The sequence below is a fragment of the Sarcophilus harrisii genome, chromosome 6 (assembly GCF_902635505.1).
Source record: "Sarcophilus harrisii chromosome 6, mSarHar1.11, whole genome shotgun sequence".
Classification (NCBI taxonomy): Eukaryota; Metazoa; Chordata; class Mammalia; order Dasyuromorphia; family Dasyuridae; genus Sarcophilus; species Sarcophilus harrisii.
Window position 1 is genome coordinate 199,843,571 of NC_045431.1, and position 22,924 is coordinate 199,866,494.

Here is a 22,924-nt window from a genome sequence, read left to right on the forward strand (position 1 = left end):
CCAAAGACTTACCATGGGAATGGTAAAGGATCCCCACAGACTTAGACACTAATAGATGCCAAATGAAATATATCTGTTAATAACTAAAACTAAAGTAAAAATTTATACAACTGAGGGCAGAGGGCAAGAGGATAATCTCACGATATACTCCACTTTAGGAACATAAAATCTGTTAATCCACTGGTTAGTGACTGTCAAAAGGAATTATCACTACCTGTACTTGTACTCTGCAATATTTTCATAAATCAATAACTAGAAAACAGACTCTCCAGACAGGGAGCCAGGAAGGATCAAAACCAATGGCCTGGAATCAGAAGATCTGGATTAGAGGTCCAGCTCCACCACTGACCAACTGTGCATTCTGAGAAGCCAAACGATGGAGGGGGAGACCCTGGCCACGGGAGCTGCTGAGGGACCCAAGGCAAACCCTTTACTCTCTGGGACTCTGTTTCCCACATGTAAAATGAGAGAGTTGGACTACATGACGCTCCTCAAGTTCCTTTGTCTCTAAATCTATATTTATGGCTCTAAGACATTGACCAAATTATTTTCCATCTTTGAGCTCCATTATTTCCTGAAAAAGGGGAGAGGGCAAGATGATCTCTGAGGTCCTTCCTAGCCTTGACATTTTATGATTTGGTAACTGCTACCACTGTTCTTCCTTGAGGATCCTAGATTGCTTAGTCACACATAACACATAAGATAGCTCCTTAAAAAAAATGTCTTTGATTTTTACGTCAAATTCATTTCTAAACATTATGCTTCCTCTTCCCCATACCATACCAAGCCTTCCCTTGTAACAAAGATAAAAAACAGTTCAGCAAAGCCCGCTGACACATTTACCTCATCAGCCAGGACATGTGACGTTCTCAACATTTCCCCCACTTCTCTGACAGAGAGAAACAAGTCTATTGTCTCATCTCTTTACCAGAGCACCAGGGCCTGCCCTAGTCCTCTGTATGCTGAATTTAGCGTTATAATTCCTGCTCTTTGTTAGAATCATGGCAAATACTGTGGTCTTGGTTCTGCCACTTTACTCTACGTTAATGTATACATGATATATACATCTCCTGATGCTTTGAATTCATTGTGTTCATCGTTTCTTACAACTAATATTTGCAATATTTCCAAACAATGACACTTATTTTGCCTCCAGTTCTTCTCTACCAAAGAAAAATGCTGCTATATTTTCACATGTATGGAACCTTCCTTTCTCTTTTTAATGTTCTGAATCTTTGATGGTCCAACAGTGTGACCAGCCAAATTCTTACATATCCTTCCCTCTATTATGGTGGTACTGCAAATAAAGCACTGGGTCTTCTATTAGGAAGATCTGAGTTCAAATCCAGTCTCAGACATTCACTAGGTGGGTGATACTACACAAGTCACTTAACTTCTATATGCCTCAGTTTTCTCATCTGTAAAGTAGGGATAACCATTTTACATCCCAGAGTCGTTATGAGGATCAAATAAAATAATATTTGTAAAGAGATTAGCACAGTGTCTAGTATGCAGTGGGTGCTTAATAAATGTTTGTTCCCTTCTGTCCTCTTCACTTACCAAGAGCAAGTAGAGATTGGGTAAAAAAAAAAAATTTCCCCCCAGAAGAGAACTGCTGACTGACTCTTTTCTGGGCCAAAAGCCCAATCTGAGGTCTAGGAGTCAGATCAAAGATTAAGAGTTCCCTTTGTGAACTTCAAAGGAAGAATGGTTGTGGGGTAGAAAGAGGGATCTGGAAGTGGTGGAGAGGACCAGGCAGCATCTCTCCTCCTCTTCCTCTAGCTGCTCTTCCTCCTCCTTCTAGTTCAGTGAGCAGGTAAGTGTGGTAGAGGGGGAAGGGGATGAAAGCATATCCAGTATCAAAAAAGGTGGCTAGGGATGCGGGGGGAGCCATGTTTCTGTGATTCACAGCAGATGGACAGAGAATGAGAGACAAAGGGCAAATATGAAAGATGACTGATTAACAAGTGATCAGGGGAGCCACACAGGACACAACAGGGCAGGTCCAGCACACAGGCGGCCAGAGGCCTATGGGGATGAGAGAGAAAGGAGTGGCAGTTATGGAAGGGAAGCTTCACCTAGGGCAGCTCTGCTTCTCAATCACAGGGATCCAGAGAGGAGGAAGAGAAGGCGAGCCGGATTGTCAGGGCCCTCCAGCTCAGAACGCACTTGACATTTCCCTCTAACTGGGGCTAAGAGGTTGGGAGTAAGGGGCCCGTCCTGGTTGTGCAGGTTGAAGCTGTGACTGATCAACAAGGGCATTTCTGCCTCAGACTAGCTCCAGTGTTCATCTGATTCCTACTAGCTGAAGAATGGTTCTTACATCAAAGGTGAGGAAGCAGAGTAAAGTGCAAAGGAAATTCAGACTGAGAATCAAACTAGCCTCTGGTCTTGAATCTCTCACTATGTCTCCTTTGCAAAGTCCCTTCTCGGTCTTCATTCTCTTCTATCAAAATGAGAGGACTGGATAAAATTAATCTCTAACTAAAGCTGCTTCTAGCTAAAAAGTTATAGGACTCTCTATATTCACAATGGGGGAAAAATAGATTCTTGTTAATATGATGCTCTATGACAAATGATTCTGAATAAAGAATCAAAGTTTGCTAAATCTTATGAAACATTAACTATAAGAACATTTCTTATTGATGCTGAAAAGATTGATCCCTTATATCTATTAAAAACTCTATAAATCATAGGAATAAATGGAACTTTCTTTAATATAGTAAATACTGTATTTAAGTCCATGAGTAATGGATGGCTTTCCAATAAGATAAATCAAGGAAGATTATCACCATTACTATTGTTTAACAAAACAAATGGCATAGCAATAAGACAAAAAAAAAACTGAGAAATGAACAAAGGCAAAATAGAAACAAAATTATCAGTTATAAAGGTATTATGATGATGTGCTAGAGAAGCCTAGGGGTCAATTAAAATTAATGACATAAAAACTTCACCAAACTTATAGTGTATAATAGGATAATCCACATAAGTCATCAGCATCCCTATATATGACCAGCAAAACCCAGAAGGATAAATTAGAAGGACAAATTCCATTCAAAATACCTACAGAAGTTATAAAATGAATACCTGGGGATACATCTACCAATGTTCACCTAGGGGTTATATAAATTAGCTATAAAATACTCTTTGAAGAAATAAAAATAGAATTATTGGAGAAACATTAATTGTCCCCTAGGTAGGTTGAGCCAATATACTAAAAATAAAATTAATACTTTATTTACTTATTCACTGCTGTACTGACCAAACTATTCCAAATGATTATTTTATTGTTAGAAAAAAATAACAAAATTCATAATCTGTATTACAAAGAAGTAATCAACAAAAATGATTTGGGTACTGATTTTAAAGAGATAGTGATTAGTGGAACAGGTCAGATTATACAAAAACAAATTAACAAAGAAGCACAATATTTGATGAAAACAAAAGTACCAGTTAGTGAGGGAAAGATTCAGTATTTGAATTAAGTGCAGTAATGTGATGATGTAAGACAGTAATCTGGCAGAAATCAGGTTTACAGCAACACTTCAAAACACACTTCAAGACAAACTCCACAGAGACACATGACACAACTATAAAAAGATATACATTGTTTAAAAAAAGAGAGGAGCAAGGAATAAATTGCCTTTCAGATCTATGAATAGATAAGGTAAAGAATCCATCACTAAACAAGTAATAGAACCACGGCTAAAATGGACAGTTTTGATTATTTAAAATTAAACACAACAATAAACAAAGCACAAACAAGTCTAAATCTAACACAGCACATGCCCTCATTACCTCAGGCCTGGACTGTGGCAAGAGTTTGCTGCTTCGTCTCTTTGTCCCAAGTCCCTCCCAACTTTTTTGTCAAACTGACCTTCCTTAAACAAATCACGACATCACCCTTAGGCCCACCGGATCTCTATTATTTCCAGGTATAAATTAAAACCTGGCCCCTTGCTCCCCTTGCTCCCCATTCCAGTGTTCTGATACCTTGATCTGCAATTCAGCGCCACCAGCCTTCTCGCTGTCTCATATGACACGTCCAGATCCCAAGCATTTTCCCTGGCTGGCTGACTCCCATGCCTCGAATGCTCTCCCTCCTCATCTCTGCTTCCTGGATTCTTTGACAAGAGTCTCTGCTAAAGTCCTACCTTCTTGAACAACTCCTTCCCAGTCTTCACGAATCCTAGTGCCTTCTTGCTAAGATTATCTACAATCTACCCTGTGTTGTGTCTGTGTGTGTGTGTGTGTGTGTGTGTGTGTGTGTGTGTGCTCGCACGTGTGCTTTGTTTGTACATAATTATCTGCATGATATCTCTCCCAGTAGTAGAGATTTTTTTTGGCCTTCCTCTGTCTCCTCAGTATTTAGCACTGTGTCTAGCACACAGATTAGATACCTAATAATGCTAGGTGACTAATATGATAAAAATTAACTGTAAAAAATCTCTGCAGTTAAGTTGCTCTGATAAAGGTATCATTCCCAACTAAAATTGGTATCCCAAAAGTCTTACTGTGGTTTTATGCTAAGACTTTGGGGACACCCTATATAAAGAAAGGATTCAAACTTAGAAGAATAAGACCCTGATAAATGGTTCGAGGTTAGTAATTTTCAAAGGAAGAAATACAAATCATCAACAGGCATATGAAGAAATGCTCTAAATGATCAATTAGTGGTAATTCAAATTAGCTGAGTCTGCATTAACCTAACAATAACTAAAAAATACAAATTAAAGCAACTTTGAGATTCAACATTACATGTACAGACTGACGATGATGACAAAAGAAATGACAAATGTTGAAGGGACAAATGAAGAAAAATAGGCAACCAAAATGTTTGTGGCAGCCCTGTTTGTAGTGGCTAGAAGATGGAAAATGAATGGATGCCCATCAATTGGAGAATGGTTGAGTAAATTGTGGTATATGAATGTTATGGAATATTATTGTTCTGTAAGAAATGACCAGCAGGATGAATACAGAGAAGCTTGGAGAGACTGACATGAATTGATGCTGAGTGAAATGAGCAGAACCAAGAGATCATTATATACGTCAACAACGATACTGTATGAGGATGCATTCTGATGGAAGTGGATTTCTTCAACAAAAAGAAGATCTAACTCAGTTTTGATTGATTAAGGATGGGCAGAATCAGCTACATCCAAAGAAAGAACACTGGGAAATTAATGTAAACTGCTTGCATTTTTTGTCTTTCTTCCCAGGTTATTTTTACCTTCTGAATCCAATTCTTCCTGTGCAACAAGAGAACTGTTCGGTTCTGCACACATATATTGTATCTAAGATATACTGTAACCTATTTAACATGTATAGGACTGCTTGCAATCTGGGGAAGGGGGTAAAGGGAAGGAGGGGAGAAGTCGGAACAGAAGTGAGTGCAAGGGATAATGTTATAAAAAAAAAAACTACCCAGGCATGGGTTCTGTCAATAAAAAAGTTTAAAAAAAAAAAAGAAAAGAAAAGAAATCACAACCAGAAATGACAACTTTTACCAGAGTTCTACTTTCTACTTAATATATGAATTGTAAATAAAACATCCCTTTCTTGATATGTCTATAATATATTAGTCTTTAGATCAGATGGATATTTTCTTTCAATAAAGAATGAAATGAAAAAAAAAAGAAAAAGAAAAATAGGCACCTTATTGCACAGGTGGTGGAGCTAAAAAAAAAAAATTAGGAACTTATGCTCAGAAAGTTCTCAGACTGTGAATACTCTTTGACCCATCCATCCCATGGCTAGGCCTACCCCAATAAAAAAGAGAAAGGAAAAGGGTCCATACCAGTACAAATATTAATAGCAGCTCTTTCAGTGGTAGTCAACAACTAGAACTCCTACTGGAGAATGACTAAACAAAATGCATTCAAAATATAAATGGAATAATACTGTGCCATAAAAAATGATGAAATGGACAATTTCAAAGGAAACTGAAACAATCTCTAAGAACTAATCAAAAGGAAGAAGAATTAGAACAATAACATTATAGGAAAAATAACTTTAAAAGACTTGAAATTCTGATCAACACAGTGATAAACCATGAGACCAGAAGAATGAATATGAAACATACAACACCTCCTGACAGAGATAATAAACTTAAAATGCAGAAAGAGACAAAAAAAGCTAATGTGGGAATTTGTTTTTGCCAAACTATGCCAATATGTATGAGGTCTTTATTGGGGAGGGGGTTCTTTTTCCATTGCTAAATGGGAGTCATTTTTAAGGTTGCCCATTTTTTAAAAAGAGTTAAATTTTCGAAAGTGTTGCTTATCCCGTCTCCGCCAACATTCCCTTGCGCTCACAGACCCAAGTGCCTCCATGTCACTGCACCTCCAGCCATTCCCTCCAGCACTCACTTTGCCTCCCCTTAGCTCCCACCCCACTCTCCCCAGTCCTGGAGGGGAATGTTCCCCGCTGCAACTTTCAGACTGCCTCTCCCCACTAACAATCAGCTCACTCATTTATATTTCCCACAGTGGGACCACAGTATCCAGTGGGCCTTCCGGCATTCTGCATCTGGGTCAGGGCATCCCCTCCAGCTCCCACCTTTGGGAGGGGGGGTTTCCTAACATCTCCAGCCTCCCTGATCCCACCCTGCCCCAAGTCTCCCACCACAGTGCTGCTCACTCCTGGCCTGAACTCAGGCCTGCCCCCCTAGTCTGCAGGGGAGAGGAAGGAGAGCCTTTCAGGAAGGAGCTGCTGGAGGGGGAGGGGAGAGCGGGGACCAGGACTGAGTCACACACCAGAGCTGAGGAAGGGAGAAGAGGCTGCGGACACAAGGGGCCTGAGGGCCCAACGGAGGGCTCTGGGAGGTGACAAGTCCTGCCGCTGCGGCCTTCCGCAGGTTCATGGGCAGCAGACAGCCTGGGCTCAGACAAACCACAAGCTTTCTCGGAGAGCCATCTCAACAAGGTTGGGAGCTGCCTTGCCCCTTAAAGGCAAGGGGCACTGCTCCGGGTCACGCTAGCTCCATGAGCCAGAGTCAGTCACTCCCAACTCTCCATGTTGCCCAACAGGGACAGATCTACCCTTGGGGAGGGAGTTTCTTCACCAGGCCTTCCCATGCCAATGAATTCAAAGGGCTTGATGGAAGGAAGGAGAGAAGCAGCAGGAAGGACTCCATTACCGCAGCAACTAAAGAGAGTCCCGACCCTCAGGCCGTCCAAACCAAGGTGGCTTGGGCCGGGAGACTCTGGCCAGCAGAGGGCTTTCTAGAAGTGACCCTCCACTGCTCAGATGGACCCTGAGGCCCAGAGAGTGCAGCCCCCGCCGATGGCCGAGGAGCAGGACCTGGGAAGGACCTCTAGCAGGCAGGCCAGGAGCGAGGGAAGGGAGCAGGACGCATTTACCTTGGAGTACTCGGCTGGCGGAGAGTAAGCGTGCGCCTTCTGGTACTGTACTCCCATCGGGAAGGAGACGGCTCAGGGGGTGGCAGAGGGAGACTGGAGGGTCTTGAGTTTCTCCTTAGCTGTGGTAGCAGCAAACTGTTTCTATGACTTGGAGTCTGTAAAGTAATTAAACAACATTTAAAATGATCACATTCATTACATGTGTGTTGGTGCATCCACATAGCTAACATTTCAATAAGTCACAGAGAAATTAAAGTCATTCTCTTCCTGGAACTGAGTAATTATCATCACAAATTTCACATTTTAGCCTGTTCCATCCCATGTTATGGTTACAATGGCTAACTGCTATTTCTCACCTCTGCTCCCAGGTGGAAGAGACCTCTTCCTCCTCAAAACTTCACAGCACATTTCCTCCTTCACCTGAACCTTATACTGTGATCCATTTGTGGACCCAATCTCTCCTAAATCACGTGCGCTCTGAGGCCTTATTGATGGCTCCACAGCACTCAGTTTAAACCCTGAAAATAATAGATACTGACCAAGGAGGTGCTGAATGAATGGGAATGATCAACAGAATGTCCCTGGGACCACAAGGCTTACAAGTTCCTTATGAATCATTCAAAGTTATTATTTTATATAGCCTAAGTCTCTGAAGATGGCTACTCCCGCACAGCAGCCATGTATCTCAGTGAACCGCAACACTGCACCAGGAGAGTCCACTCTCCCACTATCCTGATAGCTAAGAGTTTGTTTTCTTAGCAGTGACAGAGAACTTATGTGGTTTTTTGAGAACTTATTTCCTTTGGATGCTTGTTTTGTGCTTCACTTCACAATTAAAATCTTCAAAATAACTCAAAGCATTCTAGAAGGCAAAACCTATGAATTCTTAAAAACTCCAAAGTCTCTTTCTATATAATAGCTTGCAACTATGGCACAGACGAGAAGAATAATGAAACTCTACAGAAACCTGTCAAGTAATTTTTTTCTAAATTGGTTTTCAGTAAACATTAGACTTAGTAACCCTAAGGCACCCAATATTATTAGACTGCTGTTTTCAATAGCTGGGAAATATCATGAAATCAATAAAAATAGAAGACAGAGTTCCATAATCTTCTCTAAGCTCATCATACTAGCTGGGCACATTTACGATCAAATTCTTCTTTCAGCCTATCCAGATTGTCTCTGATGGTACGGTCATCTTATCTTGTCCGGTCCTCTGGACAGATGGCTAAGAAGTTATTATATATCATAACACAGAAGAGTATGTAATATTCTCTTTTCCAAAGCAGATCTCATAGAGATTAATTTCTATTCTGCTGCTCATTTATGTTTTCCTTCAGTGAACTCTCCCTTGTTTTTTCACAAACTTTAAGAAACAAAACAGTTGAGAGGAAGCATGATGTAGCAAAAAGGGAACTGGGCTCCTCCACTCAGCTCCAAATATAATCTTGACTAATTTTTTATCCTCATCAAGTGCGAGTTTCTTTGTCGACAAAAAGAGATTGAACCAGATGATTGTTAAGGCCTCTTCCTATTCAAACAGTCTCAAATGCCTAATGATATAACGGAATAATGTCTAGAACTGGAGTGACATTCAAGTATCAGCTCTCGATTGCTTAATCTAGTTGCTGAAATACCTAAAATGGTTATAAGGACATTTTCAAACCTCAATCCATAGGAACGAATAGTGCAACACACACAACCAAATTCTTTTGGATGATCAAGTGTTTTATGGTATATAAGAGTCACTATTCTACATGTCATTTAAGAAAATGCAGAATAGTTGAGCTGAAGATATATTGCCTCTAGCATATATCTTGGAAGATACTAATTAATTTTTATCATCAACTTTTAGTTTCCAAGAAAGAAAATAAAGATAGGAGATATTGTTGGGTTTTTTTGGTATAAAAGATGTATGAGAATTTGCTTCTTATTTTCCTTTCCCTTCATCCCTGGCTGCTGATCAGTAACGATATCTTCTGAAGTGACAAATTTTAGATGTCCCCACTCTAAATCACTACATAAAATATTCAGTCAACAAACTAAATTTATGAAGCATTAATTTATAAATAGCCTTATTAAACACTTTCTATGTGCCCAGCACTGGGTGTTTAAAAAAAGAGACAAAACAGAGTTCCTCCCTCCAAAGGAACTTACAATTTAATGGGGAAAGACATCAAGGCATTATGTATAAACATAAGCTTGTCTCACTCTTCCTGACCCCATCTGGGGTTTTCTTGGCAGAGATGCTGGAGTAATTGGCCATTTCCTTCTCCAGATCATTTTACAGACAAAGAAACTGAGGCAGACAGGGTGAAGTGACTTGCCCAGGGTCACACATGTCTAAGGCTGGAAGCAACAAAATGGCACAGTGGATAGAGCACTGGCCCTGTAGTCAGGAGAACCTGAGTTCAAATCTAGTCTCAGACACTTAACACTCCCTAGCTGTGTGACCCTAGGAAAGTCACTTAACCCCAATTGCCTCAAAAACAAACACAACTAGGATATACTGCAACATATTTAACATGTATAGCACTGCTTGCCATCTGGGGGAGGGGGTGGAGAGAGGGAGGGGAAAAGTCGGAACAGAAGTGAGTGCAAGGGATAATGTTGTAAAAAAAATTATTCAGGCATGGGTTCTGTCAATAAAAAGTTATAATTATGAAAAAAATAAAAGAAAAAAGAAAGAAAAAAAATGTATCTGAGGCTATAGTCTTTCTGAGTCCAGGCCTGATGCTCTATGCACAGGAAATAAATAAGAGAGGGAAAGCACTAGCACTAAGAGGAATTGAGGAATTCAGCCCGCAGGCCCATGTGGGGGGAGCGGAGTGCAAGAAGAAAGGAAAGGTAGGAGGGAGGGCCAGCCCTGGAACACAAAACAAGGACTTTGTTCTGGATCCTGGAAGAAGCAGGGAACCCAGGGGAGTTTACCGAGGAGAAGCCTTAGCAGTCAAATGGAAGGTGGATGGGAGTGGGGACAGTCTGGGGGCAGATCCAGCAGGAGCCATTGTAGTGATGAGGTCACAAAGGGCTGACCTGGAGGGAGGCAGCGTCCGAGAAGAAAAGGGGCGATGGGGGAGACTCACAGGGAAGGCAATGGCCTGGTAACAGTCTCTGGAGGGAGGATGAGGAGGGTGGAGAATACAAGATGACTCACAGACTGCAGGCCTGAGGGCCTGGGAGGATGCTACTGTCCTTTACAGCATCAGAGATGGCAGGAAAGGAAAGGAGAGCAAGTTCTGGTTTTGACACAAAAGATGTCCCCTAATCCCTCAATCTGAGCTGTTTGAAAGGCAGCTGAAGATGGAGATCCACAGAGAGAAAGGCAAGAAAGAAGTGCTCGGCCCATGGCATAAATAGTTACTTCTTTGGAAACAATCTATCTATCAACAAGTATTTATTAAATACCTACTGTGTCCCAAGCACTGCCTTGACAGGAGGGACGCCAGAGACCATCAGGGGCTCTCCAGGAGCAGCTGGGTGGCCCCGTGGGCAGAGTCAGCACTTGACTCAGACAATATGTATCACCCTGGGCTAGTCAGTTGCCTCATTTTGTCTGCCTCAATTTCCTCATCTGTAAAATGGGTTTACTAAGAGCTAGCCCTCCAAGGCTGCTGTGAAGATCAAATGAAATGCTATTTGTATACCTTTTAGCAAACCGTAAAGCATCATAGAAGCGCCAGCTGTGGTGATGGCTATTATTATCCCATGGAGGAAGGAACATAATCTCTGCTCATAGAAGATGAACAGATAAACATCAGCCAGTTTGGGGGGGGGGCGGATCAGGAAAGGCCTCGGACAGGAGGAGGTATTTGAGATGGTTTTTAAAGGAATCCTGGTATTTATTCTATGAAGCAGAAGTGGAAGGCTGGTTGTGTCACAGGCTTACAAGGTCATATGTGAGGCAAGGAAGAAGGCCATCTTGGCCAGATCCCAGTGCATATGAATGTATCCTGTGCCTGAAAAGACAGATTGGAACCTGAATGTAAAAGGCTTTAAATACTAAACAGGGAAAATTGCATCTTATCCTGGAGTCTGTGCATAACAACTCAGCACATAGCCACTGGTCTAATTCTGAGATCTTCCCCCCAGCCTCGGGCCCCCATTAGGCCTCAGGCCCTGGCACACGTGCTTATCTGCCCTTGCCCACAGGCCATTTCCCTCACTTTGAAATTACACTTCTGCTCCTTTCTGACTCTCCCGTCTCCAGCCTGCTCCGCTGTGCTTCAGCCTTCCACAGCTCAGAGGCTGATGGGGTCCAGTGGGCATATTATCCAATGCCAAATCACTGAAGTCACAGAAAGAGACCCATCACCCATTTCTGTCTCCCAACCCAGCAGACTAAAACTAGCCATCATTTTCCTGATTGTATGACAAGGAATTTTGCCATCATGTTCTTAGTATGATGAAATTGTCCATATAGGAATGATGGAGGGTGGGGTGAAATTGTGTCTCTTTTTGATCTGTAAAAGAAGGAAGATTCCTGGCCTCCCAGACTCCAAAAGTCTAAAAGTCTGGGCTTTTCTAAGGCAAATCATCCCCCCCCCATCACTGATCTTTTGGATAGTGGGATCCCCATTTAAATTCTGGGGAAAAGCTTTCAAAGTGATTTTCGTTCAATTGGAGATCTGGGCCTGATATTGATAATTATCTAGGCCTGGGCGAGCACTGGCTTTCTTTTCAACCTGAAACCTGAGCCTCAGACTTCTGTAAAGACAATTTTAAAACCCATATTTTTGCATAAGTCTGGAGTAGGGCATGGCTGCCTCACAGGATTCCTGTCTGCTGTGAAGAGACATTTTTCTCAGTGCCAATAAACTTCCTTTTTGCCATTAATATTTCAGGTTTGTAAATTCTTTCCTGAAGGACCTGAGCCTCTGACCAAAAGGAGATTCCCACAACTCTCTGCACTGCCACTAGAACAGCATCAGAAAGATCGTTATCTGTCTGATAAAATAGGGGGAAACACAGAAACTCAACTTCTACAACTGCTGGACTCTTCATCCCAATGGAGCTCCACAAATCATTAGTCCTGCTTTGAGCTGGCCCCTGCGACCACCATCCAGGGGAGGAAACCCTCCCCTTCCAACCCACCACCATCAACACCAAAAGGCCAACCAAGCCAGAAGCCAAAGCAGCAAGGTTCTCTGAGAGAGGGAGAACAGTGCAAGCCGAGCACCTCCAACCCTCCTGCAAACAGACAAGGACCCCGTGCACACAGCCTCTGGCCCCTAGCCCTGCTTCCACTCCAGTCCCACATCCATCTTCCAAGGGAGCAACTCTAATTCCCGGCAAACGCCTTGGCAGATGCTTCAGGCACAGCTACTAAAGAACAAAGTCCTCCGTGGCCAAGTCTTCAGCAAGTTAAATGGCACCGGACACTCATAATGCATGGCCGTCTACATCACTGATGCACTCCCAGAGTCCTTCTATCTACCTGGCCCTGAAATGGTCTCTATGTTGTCTCCTTTTAATCATGTGGGAGCTGCCAGAGAGCAAGAACTGCCCGGCTCTGTTGCCTGGATCCCTGCCCACAGCCAGGGCTCCACTAATGGGTTTTCAGCCCTCATCCTGAACCCTGTGTCCCTTCCTCACCAGTCAGGGTCTGGGAGAGGCCTGGGTCAGTCTTCCTCTGATCACCAGAGAGCTGCCCTTAGCAGGTGGAGGAGAAAGAGCAGCGGGCACTGGGGGTCAAGCCCCAGCGGGGACCAGCGCCAAGCGAGCAAGGGTCCTATGCAGACAATGGTGGGCCAGGGAGGCAATCCCACAAGTCTCTTCTCACTATAATCCTATCTAGGGTCCTCTATAAACTAGATTTGGAAGATGGCATCTCTAAACATCTCTTCACGCCCTCCTAGGTCCAGTTCTCTGATGCCATGGACCCAGCGAGGCAGCACGACAGGGTGGACGGGGCTGCCTCCGAACCACAAAGACTTGGCTCTCAACTCCAACACCTCCTGGCTGTGGGGTCCTGCTCCCCCGTCCACTGTGTGCTTCCCAAACTCCTGGGCCCCTTCTGAGAAGTTGCCCCTGTACTGGTAGAGTCTCTAGAAGACTGAAATCACAAGTCCAGTCCCTATCCCTTTACAGGCAGGACACTGCGCTATTTTAGGTGCTGGGGACATAAAAATGAAAAACAACACAGAGACCGCAAAACGTGAGCAAAATAACTAGAATAAAACCTCATCTGTAACAGGAGAGATGAAAAGCCAAATGGAGCAGATGTGTGTATGCATATATGCATAAATGCAAATACATATATTAATCTCCAGCCAAGGCACTAATTAATCCTACTTAAAAACAACTTACAAAGAATTAAGTTACTGGAAGAGAAAAATGCTTTCCACATATAATGATGAAAAAACCAAGATGACAGGAACACAGATTCTGACCCAGAAGGGACCTTAGAGATCAAGAAAACCAAGTGAGGAAACTAAGGCACAAAGAGTTTAAATAGCTTGCTCAATCACACTTAATAAGTATCTGAGGCAGGATTTGAACCCACATTCCCCTGGTTCCAAGTCCAGCACTTTCTTTACTACATCATGCTGCATCGTCAGGACAAAATCTAAGTCATAGTAACTGCTAATGAGAATAACCAGGAGAAAATTGAGTCCAAAGGACAATAAGTTGAAAAAACACTTGGCAGATTATTTTTTATAAAATTCAGAAATTCAGAAAAATTAAAATGGACACACACATACACACACACACACACTCTTCTAAAAAGAAGCACTAAAAACTTTAATTGGTACAGGACCAACCTTGGAGCTACACAAACCATAAATGCCAAACTTAATATCACTAGATCAAAAATATATTTAATTCTACCATCAGGCACAAAAGAAGTTATCAAATATGACATAAGAAAAATGCAGATCATAACTATCTCTGGAAAAATCAAAAAGATTCAATTTAATATATATAATCCTAAAAATCTTTGAAAAATTATTCTATTTTGTATAAAATTTTTAATGACTATTCTTATCTGAAAATCTCATTAAGACTTTATTGAAGGCTGTGTGATTTATTCCCCAGTTCTCTAACCTTGTAAGTTTTTGTGTCTTTTTCATCTGGGTCCTCTATTTCGCTGCAAGGGTTAAACCCAGAAAACAGTGGAAATGAGTTGACATTTGGCCTACATGATTTGGAGAAAGCACCCATCAAACTATCCATGCTTCGAAGAGAAGTGATCACATGTGGGGGGAGGGCTGGATCCAGCAACAGTTCTGTCACCATTTGACGAGCCTCATTTAGCATGGAGAGATCAACGTCAGTTCCTCGTGATGCATTCTAAAAAAAAGAGAAAAATACTTAAAATTATATTAATTCTTTAATTTCATTACAAGAAAATACCAGAGTAATAATTTTTCTATGATTGTAATATTAACATTATATTTTATGCCATAGATTATAGAGTAAAATCTTTTTAAAGTTAGATCACATCAAATGTATATTTTCTATAAATTTGATATAGTATACATTATTCTGATTGAGTGGAAAGACTGGGGAGAAATGTCATAACTTGAAATTTCATCTATATAATTCTAAAAGATAATTAAAAATTTGATCTTAAACCAAAGCATAAATCTTATTTATGAGATGTCTGAAAAGTAACTGCTTATACAGTCTAGATCAAGAACTTAAAAGATTTCAAAGCAGTTCATTCATTTGTGGATTGATCTAGCTAAAGATTAGCTACTCTAGGAGTAGCTAGCTAGCTACTACTCCTAAGAAAGTTTTTTACTTCCCATTTGATAATTTATGATGAGTATGAGTTAAGATTTCTGAATTTTAAATTCAGAATTCACATTAACCAGACATAAAAGTGGCAAGGTTTTAATCTTCACCAGTTAATACTGAATGAAGAGAAAATGGAAAAGGGACAAGCTATAAGACTATCATTCATCCAAATGAAAATCTGAAGAAATTAGTTTTTAGCCTCGAAGTCTAGCAGTCTGTTTTAATAATTCCACAAAATGATTTGGATAGATGCATCCATTTTTCTTAAGAAAACTGAGTTTTGCAGAAAAAATTTTAAATACAAAGTGTTTACGATTCAAAACTCTTTACATGGTTTCAATAAAGTCAAGGCCAATAAAAAAGAAGCAGTCTTGCAACATGGAAATATACTGAAACTTCATAAATCTCAATTCTAACATTGCCTGCAGAACAAAATGCCCAGCATGTTTTGACAGAGAAATAGCAAAAGAGCAAAAATGGGCTCAGAATAAACAGAAATGGGCTCAGAATAAATAGATGGTTGTAATCAATATGAAAATACAACTAAAGATTGGATTACTAACTAATAAATAAATAAAACTGATACTATTGTCAGGGAATAATCATGAAGGGAAAATACATGGAACCAAGAGAAGTACAGTAAAGCTGGAAACAAAATGAGATGCTCAAGTTAATTTGTTCTTCTGGCTGAGATGAATTCAAAAACTGCTATAAGAAAAAGCTTTAGAATGCATCATTAGAATACTTTCCTCCCTTTCTTGGTCAAACCCATACCACATATAATGGAATTCATCTCCAATGATTACCTCCATCATCATTTCCCATGCTGCTTATCACTAGAGGGCCCCCTATGAACCTATGAGAGGTTCAGATGCTCCTGAAGAAATTAACAGCCCAGCCCAGCCCTTTTCAACTCATGGGACTGGAGCCCCGACATCACTGTCTCAAGAGAAATCCAGATCACAATCCCTCCTTCTGGGTTCACACCTAACCTTATTCTGCAGAAGATTTGTAAGGGTAAAAAGTAGTGGAAGAGCTATAGAGAGTAGATAATTCATCAAAACTTCAGAGTAATACCGATTAATGTTAATAACTGACTCTAGAGACCAACAGCCCAGGGTGGAGCAATGAGTAACTGATAATATTGTCACTTCAGAATTCTCTAAGTTTATCTACTGATCTCATCTTTCTTCCTCTCCCTTAGTACCTTTCTTTCACTATCTGCTTACATCTCTCTCCTACTCTATGACGGCTGTCTCTCCTAATGTTCTTTTTCTCCTCTTTCCTCCTGACCCCCAATGCTCCTTCTTCCTTCTTTCTCCCCCTCTCCTATTGGTCTCTCTCCTCTCCCTCTTCCATCCTTCACTCTCAAAGGTCCATAATTTTATCTCTTCTCTCCATCGAATGAGACTGCTACAACTCCAGCACAAGTTACTTAGTGGCCAACCTTCTGGCCAGCAGTCTCTCTGTAGTTAGATAAGCCGTGCTAGGATGACAGACCCATGGTCCGTCTCCAGAACAAAACTAGAAACTGTTTCAGTTGTATGAGAACTGCCAGCGCACAGGCTCTAAGAACCCAGCTATACTAAAATGAGCAAGTAGAATCGGACTTTAATAGCCCAAACATGTTTGTGAGGAGAAATTGCCATCTCCTTCTTCCCCATCAGAAATGCTGCAGCAACTAATGGGGAGCCATTGCTAGAAGTGTCACCTTCCCTAAGTGATAGGGTGGGGGTTAGAAACAGTGTATCGACATTCTCTCTTCCCCAACATTGGAATGAGCTTTTCCTAGTCCCTATCCTGGCTCCTGAATTTATCTACCAGCCTTCTGGTTACCTACTATTGGTCAACTAAGCACACATCTAATCTCAACTCCTCCCTTCAGAACAAACTCTTAGGAACCCTATTTTCTCTCTATTCTCAAATTAGTGGTTTCAAACTTTTCCCCCAGTTCCCTCTGCCTCATCTTCTTTCCTACTTTACTGAAGCAATCAAGCAAGCTCCCTTCTCCCCTCAATCTCTCTTTTCTTGCTCTAGTTTTTGAGAAACAGGACTCTTCTTGCCAAAACCAATCTCTTTATTTCCCCATTTTCCTTCTGTTTGTTCCTTGATGCCTATAAATATGTTCAGGTCTTCTCCAGTCTTAAGTTTTCCTTTAGCTTTGTCATTTTCTCCAGATAACTTTTCCCTGTCCCAGTCAACTTCTAGAAAAGCCATATAAACTCATCTCCACTTTCTCACTTCTCACCCCTTTCAACCTGACTTCCTACTGGAATGTCACACTAAACGGCTCTTGCAGAGGTTAACATCAATTTCACAAGTGTTAAATTTGATGGCCTTTTCTTAGCACTCATCATTTTTAACCTCCCAACAGTTTTTGATATAACTAACAACCATCCTCCCAGATACTCTTTACTCCCTAGCCCTAAAATGACTCTCTCTATGCAGATGATCCCCAAATCAATATATCATCTTTTAGTCTCCATACTGAGTTTTCAGCTGGCCAGGACTGCAAATCATCTCGTTTCCTACCAGCTGGAAAGCCTTGTCACCCGCCCTCCAAACCCTTCTATCTGTCCTCCTTCTCCATTCACACAGCTACCATCCCAGCTGGATCTTTCATCACTTCTCAACTGGTCAACTATAACATCCTCCTAATGCATCCTTCCACTTTCAGTCTCGCCTCTCCTGTGTCCAATCTTGTCTCTACTGCCAAAATAATCTTCTGACAGCAGGGGTATAACTGTGTCACACCCTGGCTCAGAAATAATGATTAGATTCCAATCAGCTTGAAGAGAAAAGGACCCAGCACTTCGGGTCCTTTGCCACCTTGTTCCACGTTGATCTCCCAGGATTCTCCCTCACACACTCAGATTCTATCTAGCCCCCCTGGTCTCTTTATTCCTCCTTACACAACATCATATCTTCTGGCTCTCCAATGTTCCCAGAACAGATTCTCTTCTTAGCTAAGCCTCTTCAAATACTAGCTGCCTTTAACCTTCTCCTTGTTAGCCCTTTCTTCCTCCTCAAATTATAATTTATTTACAGAGATGTTTTCATGAATCCTCCAGGAAAACATGAGTTCCTTGAAGGCAGTTATTGTTATTTCTTTTTGTCTTTGGATAGGTGCCTCTGTACATAGTGGGCACATAATACATATTCGTGGAACTGTAATCCCATCCAACTAGTTCCTGCAATAACCATTTGTCTGCTCCTCTTCTAGTCCTTTTCAGTGTATCTTAAAAGTTTTGTTAGACTCCAGGCTAGCTGTCATCATCAAACTTGTCCTAAACCACTCCCTATACCTACAATACCCTCATCTCCAAGTCTGCTGTCCTCCAGATACAGCTCAAACTGCCACCAATTTTGCGAAGTGCTCACCAAGGTAAAAACCTCAGCCTCTTTCTCTGAACTCTAACAAGATTCTTGCACTTGCCGCATCCTATATGTTATTATAATTTATATGTGTGTTTTAGTTTCCCTAATAGATTATAAAGTAGAGGAAGAAGGGGAGAAGGGGGGCTGGACATATCTAATTTATTTTCTTATCTCTCTTAGTGCTGATGGTATTTTGTGCATGATTAGTCACTGAACAATGTGACTCAAAACATACTTTAGTATTTGTTGTATTGATGATGAATAAAGTTTCATGATTTTTCTTGATTTTAAAAACAAAAGAGAATTAATTTTAAGTACCCTGAATTGATTTTTTTCTCATAGTAAGTAACTCAATTTTTAAAAAAGGGGTCCTTGAATGGATTTAGATTGAAGCCTAAGCTAAAGCCCAAGTTAATCCATGAAAACCCTTTGTTTATTAAACCAAAGAAACACAGAATTTTAAAAATGGAAAAGACCTCAGTATCCATCTAATCTAACTCAAACCCAAAAAGCAATTCCCACTACAACATACCCGACAAGAGGTCATCCAGCCTCTTGCTTGAAGAATTATTTTTAAATGAACTTTTTGGGGGATCACTTGCCTCTTTTTCCTACAAGTGGAATTCAGAAAAAAAGATCCATTTAATTGCAGATTCTAGTTAGTTATATTCTAGATTATCAAGTTCTTATTATAGGAAGTTCTAATTCTAAATTTAAATGTTTCTTTTAAGTTCCTCACAAGCATCACTCTTTCTTAGTGCTAATGTACACACTCACCTGATAATGGGGTTTAGACCACTGCTTCAAGTCCCAATCCCAAAGAATCATCTGAAAAAAAATAAAAAAGAAATTTCATTCAGTTATAAATTAACAGGCACTAAAGGGTTGTAAAGTCAAAGTTTGGCTTTTTCAGTTCTAATTACTTAAAAAAAAAACTTCTGATACTTGAGAGTGGAAACAAAAAGGATTGAGGCATAATTTTTAAACAGAATATTTCATTAACCCAAATATTAGTACCTGAAGGAGTGAACAGAATTACAGAAAAAGCAAACTAATTAGCAAAATGCATAGTAGCATGCATTTTTAAGAAGGGGTAATAGTATAAAAGCAAAAAAAAATACTATAGTTATAAATAAAAAATAATCATATCACTCACTACCAGCTAAAAGCAAATGCCAGTGAGTTAACACTTCTTGCCAGTGGGTGGTGCTGCTTCCTTATGATATTTAAAGAGTTATAAAAAGCAACCCTCACTTAAACTGTGTCTATTTCCTGTGGTTAAATGGAACATAAATGAGGAACTTTCTCAAAGTTACTTTCATCTTTACTCTTTGTTCAGTTAATTCTCAATTTTCTATACTATGAATGCTCTTCTGTCCCCCTCAGCTGTCCCCCTAAATATACTTACAAATCTGCTTCTCCATCCTACTCAGTCAATATATACTCAGGGAAGTAGAAGCCTTAGAGAAATTTTATTTCTGTGGTCCATTGTTTTGAAACATATCTTTTCCATAAAACAAGAGTGAACTGCCAAAGTAGATACATTTATAGGCCTTAGAATTAGGAAGACCATGGTCTGGATCTCAATTCTGACTCAATTATTAGTCATGTGACCAGGGGGAAAGGATTTAACCTAATGGAATCTTATTTATGGGTGTCCCATGAGCTGCCTTATTTCCAGACTGACCATTTTTGACATACTGACATAAAAAGCAGCCGGGTCTTCCTGTTTCACAAGAACAGAGGACTGCTGCTGGAAAGGGCCTGAAATCATCTGGTCCAGTGGGGTCAAACTCACAAAGAAAAAGGGACCAATATGTTGTATATAAGGATCCTGGCCGCCAGATGTTGACTTAGAAAACCACATAGTAGCATCATCTATATTCTACCATAATTTGTAGTTTCTTTACTATTGCTCCATAACATTTTAATTTGTTTCTAGGCTGATTGCCAAGTGTGGTCTGGGGTGGTATTTGCCCCCTCAAGCTGGATCAATCTTCTCCTTTTATAGATGAAAGGTGACATGATTTGCCAATAGCACAGAGCTCGATGATTACAAATTATAGGCTTCAAAGCAGGTCTTCTGTCCTAAAGTTTATCATCTTTTAAAAATGTGTTCCTAATATCATTGTGAATCAAGAATAACACAGTAAAGGGAAATTGTGGGGTGATATGCAGGGGTCCTCAAACTACAGTCGCGGGCCAGATGCAGCAGCTAAGGATGTTTATCCCTTCTCACCCAAGGCTATGAAGTTTCTTTATTTAAAGGCCCACAAAACAAAGTTTTTGTTTTTACTATAGTCCGGCCCTCCAACAGTCTGAGGGGCAGTGAACTGGCCCCCATTTAAAAAGTTTGAGGAACCCTGCTCTAATGCAATGTATAGCATTGCTAAATAAAGCATAAATTGTCTGATTCTTGTAAAATAAATTAGTTCTAAGAAATTCCATTTTTCTAGCATTGTTCCTTTCTACTTCAATTCAAAATATCAGACAAGATCCATAAAAATAAGACATAGGTAGGTCTAATTTGGATAGGAATCTCAAATGGTAAGAACAATGCTCTGAAGAGAGAAAATTCTAAATGAAGGAGTATAAAATGGAACTGAATTGGCTAACTCATAGATGGAGAGAAGCAACTTAATATCAAAGGCACTTTTTTTAAAAAAAAAAAAAGTTGCAATTCAAGTCATTTTTCTTTTTATCTTTAATGATATGAAAAAAGTGGGGGGGGGAGGGAAGGGGAGAGGAGTAGATGCTTACTATAATAACTTAAATGAAATATGGGCAGTCTGGATCAACTTCAATTACAAAGAAATTACCCTTAGGTAAAATTCTAATAATTCTTTCTCACCTGAATTAGTCCTTAAATTTGCTACTGTCTGTGACAACTACATTATCAATTCTATGTCCAGTTCATATAACCCCTAGAAGCAGAGCCTGATGTTTGAGTAGGTAAAGAATTCTGAAAGTTGGTATATCAGTCTCCCTTTCAATAAAAATATATGGAGAGGATTCTGGAAAGATGACAAGAGTAGGTCAATAAATTTCAGGATCTCCAGATTTCCCCCACAAATAGAACAAATTTGCACCTCAGAGTGAAAACAGACTCCTGGGACACCAGAACCAAAGTTTAATCAGTGTGAAGTGTAAACACCTCCAAGCTAGCTGCACAGATCAAACAGTGGGGAGCCCTGAATTAGCTGGTTTAGGAGGAAACTTCAGCTGGAACCACAGGAACTTTCACCTGACATCTGGGGAGTTGGGGGTCTGAGTCCAGAATACTGAGAGAGCTCTGCTGATCAAGAGCACCAGGCCCAGCTAGGCTGCAGAGATGGACCTTAAGCTAAAAGGACACTGGGAAGAAAGGAGCAGGGGAACAGGGACACTGCTGGCTGTTGGCACCTGTAGTACAGGAGTTGGTTTTGGGGTTCCAGGTCAAAGGGAAGAGCTGAAGTAAAGCTGGAGGTATCATGCACCCCACAATTAGAGGTACTTACACTGACAGTTTTCATTTTTTTAAAAATGAACCAGCAAAAAAGAAAAGAACCTCACCATAAAAAACTTACTATGGGTATAAGAAAGACCAGGACAGTGGGGGAAAAAAAACAAAAAAAAAAACAAAAAAAAACTCTTCTACCTCAAAGAGTAACATTAAATGGCTACTGGCCCAGAAAGACTTTATAGAAGAAAAGACTTTAAAAATCAAGTGAGACAATTACAAAAACACTTTTCATACAAATAAAAGTTAGATCTAAACAAATGGAAGAATATCAACTGCAGGCTGAGCTAATATAATAAAAATGAAAATTCCACCTAAATTTATCTACTTATTCAGTGCCATACCAATCAAACTGCCAATAAATTACTTTATAGAGTTAGAAAAAACAATAACAAAACTCATCTGGGAGAACAAAAGGTCAAGAATTTCAAGGAAATTAATGAAAAAAAATGCAAAGGAAGGTGGCCCAGTTGTGCCAGATCTAAAACTTTATTATAAAGCAAGTGATCATCAAAAACATTTGGTAGTGGCTAGGAAATAGAGTAATAGATCAGTGGAATAGGTTAAGTTTACAAGACACAACAGTCAATGACTATAGTAATCTAATGTTTGATAAACTCAGATTCCAATTTCTGGCATAAGAAGTCACACTATTTGATTAAAAATTGCTGGAAAAAACTGGGAAAACAGTATGGCAGAAACTGGGCATTAGCCAACATCTAACATCCTATATAAAGATAAGATTGAAGTGTGTTCATGATTTAGACATAAAGAGTGATATTATAAGCAAATCAGGAGAACAAGGAATAGTTTACCTCTCAAATCTATGAAGAAGGAAATAATTTAAGGTCAAAGAAGAACTAGAGAACATTATGAAATGCAAAATGGATAATTCTGATTATATTGAATTAAAAAGATTTTGTACAAATAAAACCAATGC

General features: G+C 40.2%; 1 protein-coding gene across 2 annotated transcripts in view; it reads right to left on the reverse strand.

Moving 5' to 3' along the window:
• PDE3B (phosphodiesterase 3B) overlaps positions 1-22,924 on the reverse strand; it is a 138,766-nt gene that overhangs the window by 41,640 nt on the left and 74,202 nt on the right. For both annotated transcript variants that reach the window (XM_012552477.3, XM_031942732.1), the window contains exons 2-4: positions 19,263-19,313; positions 14,412-14,657; positions 7,365-7,519 (exon numbers count right to left, since the gene is read on the reverse strand). In XM_012552477.3, coding sequence (XP_012407931.2) covers positions 7,365-7,519; positions 14,412-14,657; positions 19,263-19,313 — 452 coding nt within the window. The remainder of the gene's footprint in view (positions 1-7,364; positions 7,520-14,411; positions 14,658-19,262; positions 19,314-22,924) is intronic.